The sequence below is a fragment of the Dreissena polymorpha genome, chromosome 15, assembly GCF_020536995.1.
Source record: "Dreissena polymorpha isolate Duluth1 chromosome 15, UMN_Dpol_1.0, whole genome shotgun sequence".
Taxonomy (NCBI): Eukaryota; Metazoa; Mollusca; class Bivalvia; order Myida; family Dreissenidae; genus Dreissena; species Dreissena polymorpha.
This window is the reverse complement of record NC_068369.1, coordinates 16627674-16640370: the sequence shown is the minus strand read 5'-3', so window position 1 is coordinate 16640370 and position 12697 is coordinate 16627674. Positions and strand designations below refer to the sequence as shown.

General features: G+C 35.9%; 1 protein-coding gene across 1 annotated transcript in view; it reads left to right on the top strand.

Moving 5' to 3' along the window:
* LOC127861006 (uncharacterized) overlaps positions 1–12697 on the top strand; it is a 44515-nt gene that overhangs the window by 21832 nt on the left and 9986 nt on the right. Inside the window, exons 3-8 of the mRNA XM_052399343.1 lie at positions 833–1003; positions 1727–1801; positions 3979–5242; positions 7951–8230; positions 10810–10923; positions 11369–11450. Coding sequence (XP_052255303.1) covers positions 1732–1801; positions 3979–5242; positions 7951–8230; positions 10810–10923; positions 11369–11450 — 1810 coding nt within the window. The 5' untranslated portion in view covers positions 833–1003; positions 1727–1731. The remainder of the gene's footprint in view (positions 1–832; positions 1004–1726; positions 1802–3978; positions 5243–7950; positions 8231–10809; positions 10924–11368; positions 11451–12697) is intronic.

Genomic DNA, 12697 nt, shown 5'->3' with positions numbered 1-12697 from the left:
AGCAGAAGCAGTAGCAGCATTACAAGACCAATACTTAAGAATGATCAAATGGGAAAAGGTAACCTAGCACTGGCAGTAAATATGGGGCTCATTTACAGGTCAGATTTAGAATCTCTGCTGTAAAATGAGATTTTGAATGAATTAAAGGGAGGCAAATCTGTAATAAAAAGAACATGCATTAACCGTAGTTGTTTCCCTTGTTTGAAGAATGCTAAATCCTTTAAAGTTTGGAAAGAATTGGATGAAAAATTTGGACTTTATTGCATAAAAACCATTTTCTCAATTCAAGGGGAGGAAATTCTGTACTTCATGGACCAATAATGCTCATTTTTTGTAGGGTTCGTGTCCTCATTGATATAAAGACACTGTGTAAATTTGGAAAGGATCCGACAAAAAGGTGGAAGATTTTTGAAAGTTTTCACAAAATAGGCAAAAACGAATAAACATGCGAAGTTCAAAGAGCTCCTGCGGCCATGTTTTTTGACGAATCAAATTTCTTTGAACAACTTTTTCAGGGGAGCCTTCAAAGGTCATCCCTGTGAAATTTTTTGAAAATCTGATGAGCGGTTTCTGACAAGAAGATTTTTTAAGGTTTTTACCATATATGGTCATGGCGGCCATCTTGGTTATGTGATCAAATTTTTTTTAACAATTTTTTTGTCCCATGACCTAGGGATGCTCCACATGAAATTTAGTTGAAATTGGCTCAATGGTTTAGTAGAAGAAGATGTTTACAAATTGTTTACAGACAGACGGACGGCCGGACGCTGAGTGATCACAATAGCTCACCCCGAGCTATCGCTCAGGTGAGCTAAAAATAATATTTTTTTAGATGATGAAGATAGAAGATATGATGAAGATCCAGATTATGTACCAGAGACAGATGTTTCTGAGTCAGATGATGATGCAGATGATGTACCAGAGACAGATGTTTCTGAGTCAGATGATGATGCAGATGATGCAGAAGATATATTTCCTTTGTTAAAAGGAATTAATAAAGCAGGTATGTTTATCTTGTCTCTATTTTTAAGAATCTATTCTTTTTTTCGACATAGGCCTCATGTTTAATAACATTTTGTTTATTTTTTCTGTTCTGCATCTACAAATGATTTAATATTTTATATCAAAAATAATAATTTCCTAATAAGCAGTAGAGGGATCCCTTATTATAAAATATGGTCCTATATTTATGGCAAGGAACCACATTATTGCCAAACATTGACACTCTAAAACTATGCTCGAGGCACACACATAGCAAATGCACATATTATGGTGTTCATAAAAATCAACCTCATAGCATTGCAATTCTTTTCTCTTCTTTTAGGAATCTATGCTTATTCTTTGCCATCTAGTGCCATCCTGGGTACGGAAAATAATGTGGAAACCTTTGTCCAGATTGTCAAAAAACGTAGGAACCAATGTGCCCCTGTTTTAAAATAAGTGTAGGAACCATTGTTCTTAGGAATCGCTGTCCAGATACCATATTAGCCCTTTCAGTGCGGGAACCGAATTTTGAAGGCCTTTGCAAACAGTTTGGATCCAGATGAGACGCCACAGAACGTGGCGTCTCATCAGGATCCAAACTGTTTGTTATTCTGATAATATTTTTTGAAAAAAAATCGAAGAAAATGCTAATTTTAGAAATTCAGCAGACGACATTTTAGCAGACGACAAATTTCCCAGCATTCAAAAGGCTAGACAACAGTATTATTTTGATGTGTTGCAGATCATATGCTGCAGAATGACATACATATTGAAGAAGGAAGTGACAACGATGAAGATGACAACACAAGAAGTCATGGTAATATTTTGCAACTTTGCTATCAATTTTTAAGTCAAGGTCGCTATAGGATTTCAGTTTTCAAAATTAGCACCTGCATAATCACCATGGAGAATGAAAAAAAGTCAGGCAACCTAAACAATAATTATGTTCGCCTAATTGGAACAAGAATGGTAGGAGGATGGCGTAGAAATTACATGTAACAAAACTATTTTTTAGCTTCTAGTAACATTTTTATCACTCCAACAGTAATTGAAACATGAGTTTTGATTAAAGCTTAATGGCTATAAAAGTATACACATTCTTTAACCCTTTGCATGCTGGGAAATTTGTTGTCAGCTAAAACATACATGCCATACGTCCCGGATTGTCCGGGACAGTCCCGGAAATGAAGAACTTGTCCTGCTGTCCCGGAAATCTGTCAAATGTCCCGGAATTTACAAAATCCATACATACATGTACCTTATCTTAGTCCCGGACAATTTAACTCGATGTCCCGGAATTGGTCTGAAAAATTATGACATGTATGGCTAAAATGTTGTCTGCTGAATTTTTAAAATTAGCATTTTCTTTAAAAAAAAATTAAAGAATACTATCAGAATAGCAAACAGTTTGGATCCTGATGAGACGCCACATTCTGTGGCGTCTCATCTGGATCCAAACTGTTTGCAAAGGCCTTCAAAATTCGGTTCCAGCACTGAAAGGGTTAATATCTTGGTCTCTGTTCTGCAATATTGTGGTCTCGTTTATACAGGGCTTGATCTTTGCTCTTGCTTATTGTCAACATATTAGTTGATTTTATGAATTTCAGCTGAAAATTTTGTCACTGGTAAAAAACTGCCAGTGTTAAATTTTGCATTTCATTTTAAAAACAAAATAGATAAAAGCAAGGTACATGACAAGCTCCTTTAATGTGAATTATTCTGAACTAAAAGCAGCACATTAAAGGGACCGTCAACCATGTATGACGAAAAAAAGAAAAGTTGTAAAATACCGTATTTTTTGCAATTATTAGTTTATATTGATTAAAATATCACAACTGGTTTGTTACATTACTTGAAAAAAGTTAATATTTTCAATATATTTGGTAATAAAATTTTGCGATGTGAAATCGAAAGTACCGGTACATCACGATAATAGGTGACATAACGATATATACACACTATAAATAACGCAAGTAGATATAAAATATATACAATTCACTACGCATGCACAATTTGCATTCCAAGGTTTACCATATGACGATGATGAGCAATCTTCTTGCATTATTTAAGTTAACTGGTAGTTAACTGGTACCTCAACCCAGTAAAGTTGATTACCAAATATACTGAAAATATGATAACTTAACAACTTTTTTTAAGTAATGTAATATACCAGTCGTGATATTTTAATCAATATAAACTAATAATTGTAAAAAAATACGATATTTTAGAACTTTTATATTTTCGTCATTTGTGGTTGACGGTACCTTTAAGGTTTTAGATAGCTAATAATTTTGCAAGATTTTGGATCATCATTGACTTTCACCATGTTAACCAAGATTTCTTTTTGAAACTTAGTTACCATGGTTAAAGGCACTATGTCTAAAATGTTGCGGAACCGTTAGGCATCTAATTTACCTTCAACTTAGAAAACCAAAAGAATATGTATCCATCTGCTCATGTGCGCATAGTATGCTTGGAGTCTTGGTCCTGACTTACTGTGTTCTATAATGTATCAGAACATTGACTTGAGAACCAGCAAAAACAATTACTGACTCAAATGCATGTTTTCATTACTTCCATTTTCTTTCACATTTTATTACACCTCTTCTTTAAAACAGTTACTCAATGTCATATATAGCAAAGTACATTCATAGAAATTATTATTGTAAAAAGTCAAAACTGCGAGTCGCTATTGACTTTTGCCAGCAACAAATACAGGCTCTGACAAAGTTTTGCAAGCGGGTAAAAAGCCCTTAAATATGTTGTAAATGTTGAGATTTGTACATATGAAGTTGTACAGTAGCAAAAATTATTGTCTGTTACGTGGCTATATGTTTAATTAATTAAATCATTCATTCCTATAATGCTGTTCATTATCACTTTTAATAGGGATCTTTTTTGTTTTAGAGCCCACTTACTCCTGGCTAGATCTATGAGCACACTTGGTAAAGTTTTCAGTGATTTGCAATAATGCATCTCTTGTTTCTGTTTTAGCTGAACCTCAGTTGAAGTTTGGTCCTCGCAATGGTTGCAAGAAGAGGTATGACAAGATAAACGTTTGCACTTTCTGTGGAAAGCAAAATAAGTCCAAGATAACCAGACACTTGTTAACGCACAAAGAGAGGGCTGAAGTTCTCAAAATAAAGACACTTCCTAAAAAATCCCCAGAGAGGGCAGCTGCTTTTTCTGCCCTTGTAAATGAGGGGAATTACAAGCATAACATATCAGTTCTGAAGTATGGAAGTGGTATTTTTATTACTGCTCGACGTGACAGCACAGATGATAAAAAACACAAGGTTGAAGACTATTATCCATGTGAATTTTGCAAAGGCTTTTATGTTATGAATCTGCTGTGGCACCATGCCAAGAATTGTAAAGTTAAGAATCTTGGAAGCAAAAATGACAGAGAAGCCACTGACCTTGTTGAACCAGAAGAGACCACAAACTTCTTGCGCAATTCCAGAACATTATTATATTGTTCACTACTTGAAACAGATGAAGAAGAGTTAATTTTACCTGTTCTAAAGCGTATGAACGATGGGGATGTGAAAAGTATATTTATGAGAGACACTATAATTAAAAAGTTCACAGCTGTCCAGGTCAAAGCTCTTGGACATGAAAGCATACAAAAGAATGATATTCACAGGGTCAGCCAAAATGCTAGATCACTATCAAGGCTAGTACTTGAAGCACAAAAACAAAAACCAATGGCATCTATTTTGGGTCTTCTTGCCCCTCAAAACTTTGATTTAGTGACGAAATGTGTTAGTAGCATGTCAAGAGACAGTGCCACCTTACCAATCAGAATGGGGCATCTCATCGGCCATTGCATCATGGCAAAGAGTGCTTGGGCTATAAGAATATGCAATGACGACATGCTTAAAGAAAGTAGAGATTTCAAACAGTTGTTCGATGCAGAATGGCGGTACATAGTTAATGCTCCAGCAATAAGACGACAAAACATCAACAGTCAAAACAAACCAAAGGTCATTCCAGAGACACAAGATCTTGTTCTGTTAAGGAATTACCTGATGAAGGAGTTAAGAGAGACTGTTGACCAGATGAAACAGAAACCAACTGCAGCAGGCTTTCAGTGGCTTGCTAAAGTGACTATGTGCAGACTAATACTTTTCAATAAAAGGAGAGTGGCTGAGGTGGAGGATTTAATGGTCCACGACTTCAATAACAGGCCTAGTTGGACAGACTCAGAAGAGTTCCAGCTGTCTTTGTCTCACATGGAGAAAGAGCTAGCAAAACGGTAACACTGCCTTCTATTGCATTTGCATGTTGGTCCCTCGTATAGTACTTGTCTTACGCCCATCATTTATGACAGGTCGTATTATGTATCAGAGGCGTCAAAGTTCAGGATTATGCCTGAAATCAGGATTTTGGCCCTTAAGGACCAATTTTGATATTGATATAAATCAGAGGATTTTTTTCTGGAATTTTAAGATTATTGTCACAAAATGTCATCTTAAACACAAATTATTTTACTTTGACATAATGTTTACAAAGTTATATACAATTGTAAACAAAGTTACATACGTTTTTTACAATAGTAAACAAAGTTACATGAATTATTAACCCTTCTTTGCTCTGGCCCTAAAACGATAGGCCTATTTTCAGGATTTTAGATTTTAGCCAATTAACACCCCTGTGTATTCACCCGTGGCGGACTTCCCAATAGTTGTCCGCTTAAAAACTCAAGTACCCTTGCATGTATAGACACCAGTGTTCAACACTGACAGTGACTTTTCCAAGTAAGAAGTCCTCTGGTCTCTTGAAATAAGCAACAATTATTTAAACTTCTAAAATGATTCATGGTTTTCCAAGATTTTTCAAGGCGGTACTCACTCTGGCATGTTTTAACTTGAATGGGCTTGGAAGGGAGTGTTAACCTGTGTTGATTATATTTCACCATGCACCTGAATGGTGATAGGATGCAATTATTTTCAAAGAATCGTTTACAAATGTGTTGTTTTCTTAAATAGATCCATCTTCTTCAAGATTGCATTGCAAAAAGTTCATAACCCAACAGTATTTTGTCTATGATCAATTAGAAAATTTGAAAAGGATTTTGTAATAAATATTTGTTTTAACTAATTTGCCCCTGTAATTTGCGGCAAAAGGAGCAGGATTATAAAATGTCATTGATCTTTTGAAAAGCAATTGTGGAAATTGATCGACAAATTTGTCATGAATCAACAATCGTTATTAAATTTGGAAAGATTCTTTAAGTTGATAACCATGATATAAAGTTGTGCATGGAGTTAAAAAAATCCCAGATCTGATTTGAAATTCCGGAGTTACGTGTCCTGAAAATGTAATCCATACTGGACTTTGGGCGTATATTGTGCCGCTCTGCTGTGCTCTTGTTTAACCCATTACCAAACAACACTTTTTAGATCGTCCCAAATTGAAAGAAATTGCAGATGACAATTAAAATTGTATTGAATATGAAGACATTGCTTTGGCTAGAAATAATGGTGGGAAAAGGAGAAATCATGATCAGCAATTTCTCCTTTTTAACCCTTTCAGTGCGGGAACCGAATTTTAAAGGCCTTTGCAAACAGTTTGGATCCAGATGAGATGCCACAGAACGTGGCGTCTCATCAGGATCCAAACTGTTTGCTATTCTGATAGTATTCTTTGAAAAAAAATAGAAGAAAATGCTAATTTTAGAAATTCTGCAGACAACATTTTAGCAGACGACAAATTTCCCAGCATGCAAAGGGTTAAACAACGCTTTCTAGTATTCTGCAAACTTGTAAATTCTTGTTATTGTTCGGTAAATTGTATACATATTTTTCAATAGAAATGGCAGTAAAATGAAATGTTTGGGGCAAGCTTAATTGCAGAAAACTACTCAATGTTTGAGCATCATTTTTAGTTCGGCTGTTTTCGGAAAAAACCCGAGGTATTGTCATAGCCAGCTCGTCGTCCGACGTCCACGTCGTGCTCAAACCTTTACATTTGCTCTTAAATCAAAGTGCTGCCACCTACAACTTTGAAACTTCATATGTAGATGCACCTTGATGAGTTCTACATGCCACACCTATTTTGGGGTCATTAGGGCAAAGGTCAAGGTCACTGTGACCTCTAAAAAAAATAATCTGACAAGCTTTCATTTATAAAAAGATGCACCTGCAGCCGAGCGTTGGCACCTGTTATGTGGTGCTCTTGTTATGTTTGTATGCCCTCTGTAGAAGGGCATATAGCAATCAGCAATCAGACCAGTGTTTATTTCCAGAGTTTTTTCCTAATTTTTTTCAGAAATTTACCTTATTTTTTGGTGTGTGTGTGTGTGTCTATCTACATGACTAATACCAGTAGATCAAGTTCAAGTTTCTTTCCAGTCCATTGATTTTTGACGAGGTTACAGGCAAGAGACTTAAACATTTTCTATAAAAGAACAGCTTTCCTGACTTCTTTACTAAACGCTTGCAGATATTGACCTGATTCTTGGTGTGTGCCAAGCAATTCACATGAGTATAGCTGCTTCAAATTGCAGTAGGGGTCATTTTGTTTCTCTAACACAGCTCTTGTTAATAGCGCAGAACTATAAGGAACATGAATTGCACCAAAGACAAATTAGACTTTTATACCTTTAATATATTTTTGTTTTGTAAGGGGATATGAGTCCTATTAAGGATAATCATATAATTAAAAGATGACTTCTCTTAGGCCTCTGGACGCTTGGAAATCTGTTACTGTTTGATATTATAACCCATACACAATGCTCAGTGTTCTCTGGAAACACCGACAGCCATCGATTTTACCGGTTACATTTTATCTAGACACCGACTAACTTCCCCAAAATATCATTTGAAATGGCGCAAATACACCAGTTTTATTGCTTAGTTACCGGCGTCTGAAATATAACGGGCTTCTGAAAATTTTCTGGAGAACACTGACAATGATGTTTACCATTTCATGTCTTTTGTATGAATTCTTTGAATTTTGTAGGATGGACATGATAGAGAATGTTGCAAAATCTAAAAAAAATCACCACGCCTTTGTCCTGATAACACCAGAGGCAAAAGAGTCTATAATGCTCCTTATAGAATCAAGGGAGGCAGTCGGTATTCCCAAGAGCAACCCGTACATCTTTGCAAGGTTAAATGCATCCACTCCACTTTCTGGAGGGGCCTCTCTCAAGGAAATTGTCCACAAGTGCCCACTTTTGAAAAGTCCAGAAATTATTATTACAACAACTTTGAGAAGATACACAGCTACAGTCTCACAGGTATGTCATACTCTTGCATGAAGTTTCATTCAGTAATTATATCCTCGTACTGAGTCTGTCACAAACTTGTTTTACACATATCCTCAAAAGTATTCGAAACAAAGTCATGAAACCTTAAGGGATCATTTATAAGCATGTGAAGTTGAAGGGGTTTCAAATTTGCCTAAGCCAAATTGCTTTGAAATTATTTTGAATTAAATTTAATTTTTGAATTACATAATATACTGTTATATAACTTATGTCACACATATTTGCAATTGTGTCACAGAAATGGTTATCATCATGTGAAACTGTGCATAATGCGTTTTCACTCTGCCAAAGCTGAAACACTTGATTTAACTGCCCTTTATTAGAATTTATTTAAATTTTACATACATAATAAGTGGGGTTGCATGAATCCCCAAAAGTGTTTGAGATACAGTCAAGTATTATATCAATTTAATAATCGTCACTCCATGTACATGCTGTGCACTACGGTTGGAAAAGTCTTAATAGCCTGATTTTGTGAGCCCTTAACTGAGTATAGGTTTTACATATTGTCGCTGTCGTTCTCAAACCTCGTAGCTACAAAATGCCAACTTTTCAGGAGAGAGAAAAAACCGTCTCATTTTTTTATAACAATATTTTAGAAATTGAAATTCTGTAAAAATACCAAACAAATAAAGCTGCAAAATACGGTATAAGCCATAGACGCGTAAGTCATACTGATAAGTCATACTGACAGTCAGACATGGTAGCTTCGATATTTTGTCACTACAGTTTTGTCATTTTTATGAGGTACGACAATTCGTCCTGATAGGAAACCTCGTAGTTGCAAATAAAAAAAATTATAAAAACGTTTTTGTCAAATTTGTCCAAACGAAACGACATACCTATAGGTGAAATGGCGTCGCTACGACTTTTCGCCGGGAAAAAAGCCAACAATCATTCTACAACATTTCTTCACGTGGCTTTTTCAAGGGCTCTGATTGGCGTAGAGCTACGAGATATAGCACAAAACACGCTCCAGACTTCATATATTCGGAAAAGACGAAAACAATATTTTGAAAATTTTGGAGCTATGAGGTTTAAGAACGACATCGACGATATTATAGAGAAACTTGTGTCTTGCATTTATATACACAAGCTTATTGGAGAGAGTAATGAAATATTACTGGAACATTTCACATGTTTTACTGCATCAGCGGTTTTTCAACGTTTCACATGTTTTAGTGCATCAGCAGTTTTTCAACGTTTCACATGTTTTACTGCATCAGAGGTTTTTCAACGTTTCACATGTTTTACTGCATCAGCGGTTTTTCAACGTTTCACATGTTTTACTGCATCAGCGGTTTTTCAACGTTTCACATGTTTTACTGCATCAGAGGTTTTTCAACGTTTCACATGTTTTAGTGCATCAGCAGTTTTTCAACGTTTCACATGTTTTACTGCATCAGCGGTTTTTCAACGTTTCACATGTTTTACTGCATCAGCGGTTTTTCAACGTTTCACATGTTTTAGTGCATCAGCAGTTTTTCAACGTTTCACATGTTTAACTGCATCAGCGGTTTTTCAACGTTTCACATGTTTTACTGCATCAGCGGTTTTTCAACGTTTCACATGTTTTACTGCATCAGCGGTTTTTCAACGTTTCACATGTTTTACTGCATCAGCGGTTTTTCAACGTTTCACATGTTTTACTGCATCAGCGGTTTGTCAACATTTAACATGTTTTACTGCATCAGCGGTTTTTCAACGTTTCACATGTTTTAGTGCATCAGCGGTTTTTCAACGTTTCACATGTTTTAGTGCATCAGCAGTTTTTCAACGTTTCACATGTTTTAGTGCATCAGCAGTTTTTCAACGTTTCACATGTTTTAGTGCATCAGCGGTTTTTCAACGTTTCACATGTTTTAGTGCATCAGCAGTTTTTCAACGTTTCACATGTTTTAGTGCATCAGCAGTTTTTCAACGTTTCACATGTATTAGTGCATCAGCGGTTTTTCAACGTTTCACATGTTTTAGTGCATCAGCGGTTTTTCAACGTTTCACATGTTTTAGTGCATCAGCGGTTTTTCAACGTTTCACATGTTTTAGTGCATCAGCGGTTTTTTAACGTTTCACATGTTTTAGTGCATCAGCGGTTTTTCAACGTTTCACATGTTTTAGTGCATCAGCGGTTTTTCTCCAATGGCGTGTGGGTCTTAAATTTCGTATTGGCATAAAATATAGTACTTTTTATACCCACTCTTAACCCTTTACCCAACAGACATTTTGGAATGTCCCAAATTGAAAGAGGTTGCAGACGACAATACAGATTGTAATATAATATCAAGAAATTGCTTTAGTAGGGTAGAAATAATTGCGAGAAACTGAGAAATTACTCATGTTGAGCAATTTGTGGCAGTGATATACAAGGAGTTATTTAAAGAAAATTTGTGAGATTTTACTGCCTAGCGTATTACTAAGTGTTGTTATTTTGTTATAGCGTAAAGTGTAATTTTGTTATATTCCTTTGCACAAACATGATAAAAAAGAAGTTGTTTCCGTTGAGCGTTTCCGAGCCATCATGGTCCTCTTTATTAAATGGTCATTTTCAGATTCTTGATATGACATCCAAGGAGTTTAGACTTCTAGCCAAACACTTGGGTCATGATGTGAAGACACATAAAGAGTATTATCAATTATCTTCTGCAACTTTGGAATTATCAAAGGTAAAGATTTATTGGAGCTCATTGCCTTATTTAATTTCTGTAAAATAACAGTTTTCTGGACTTTTTTCCTAAACGCTTGCAGATATTGTCCCGATGTTTGGTGTGTTCCATGCATTTCAAATGTATATAGCTGCTGTGTGGCTCCAAAGTGCAGAAGGGGGGGATTGTGTTTCATAAACACAGCCCTTGTTTATACCTTCATAAACTTGACTAATATTTGTTTCTTTAATCTGAGGAAAAGCAATAAATATTATGTTAAGGCTTGAAGTAAGAAGAATGTAAATTCATTAAGTAATCACTGTGAAAATTGATTTTATACTTGGCTGAATATATGAAATTAAGCTTAGTCCAAAATAACCAAAGTATAGGTAATCAATTTCTTTTTCTGCAGTCAATATTGAAATGAAAGTTTATAACTTTAATCTATGTGGTTGTTTGCACACAGGTGTCAAGAATTTTGATGGCAGTGGAAAATGGCAAAGTTAATGAGTGGAAAGATAGGCCCATGAGTGACATTTCGCTTGATGGTAAGTTATTTATTAAACGAGATTAACCACTCTGATCCTTAAAAGAAACCTAGCAACAAAGATTACGTTAATAAAAATGGTATTATATCCAGGGATTGTAAAATTCAGGATTAATCCTGAAATCAGGATTTGAAGTTATTTTAGCCGCTTACCGCTATATGTTGGATATGCTCTTTGGGTATTTTTATGCTCCCCATTTACATATGGAGAGCATATAGTTGCCAGTTTGGGGTTCCTTACTTACTTCTGTCACACTTTTGTTACCGTTTCTCATAGCACCTTCCATATTTTACCGTTCTCTTACATATTTGGCATGTAGGTACCTTGCATGGACCTCTACCTTTTGATGAGGTTTGAGGTCACTGGGGTCAAGGTCACCGAGGCTAAAATAGATTTTTACTATCACAATTTTGTTACAGTTTCTCATAGCGCCTTCAATTTTTATAGGCCCGTTTAAAAAAAAACGGGACGTATTATAGTTTCACCTTGGCGGCGGGCGGGCGGCGGCCACAGCAGTTTCCGCTCTCTAATTCAAATAGTTTTTATCCGATCTTCACCAAACTTGGTCAGAAGTTGTATCTAGACAATATCTAGGTCAAGTTCGAAAATGGGTCATGCCGGGTCAAAAACTAGGTCACAGGGTCACTTAGTGCATTTCAAGCATTTAGCATGCTGTCCGCTCTCTAATTGAAGTAGTTTTCATCTGATCTTCACCAAACTTAGTCAGAAGTTGTATCTAGACAATATTTAGGTCAAGTTCAAATATGGGTCATGCCGGGTCAAAAACTAGGTCACAGGGTCACTTAAACCATTTCAAGCATTTAGCATGGTGTCTGCTCTCTAATTGAAGTAGTTTTCATCCAATCTTCACCAAATTTGGTCAGAAGTTGTGTCTAGACAATGTCTACATGTAGGTCAAGTTCAAATATGGGTCATGCCAGGTAAAAAACTAGGTCAAGAGGTCACTTAGTGCATTTCAAGCATTAAGCATGGTGTCCGCTCTCTAATGAAGTACCGGTAGTTTTCATCAGATCTTCACCAACTTTGGTCAGAAGTTGTGTCTAGATGATATGTAGGTCAAGTTCAAATATGGGTCATGGTAAAGTTGTCAAGTTGTCCAAAGCCTAAAAACGGGCGTATCTTGTGACAGTTTGGCACTCTTGTTTACAGATCTCTTACATATTTGGCATGTAGGTACCTTTTTAATGAGGTTTGAGGTCACTGGGGTCAACAGGGTTCTCAATAAC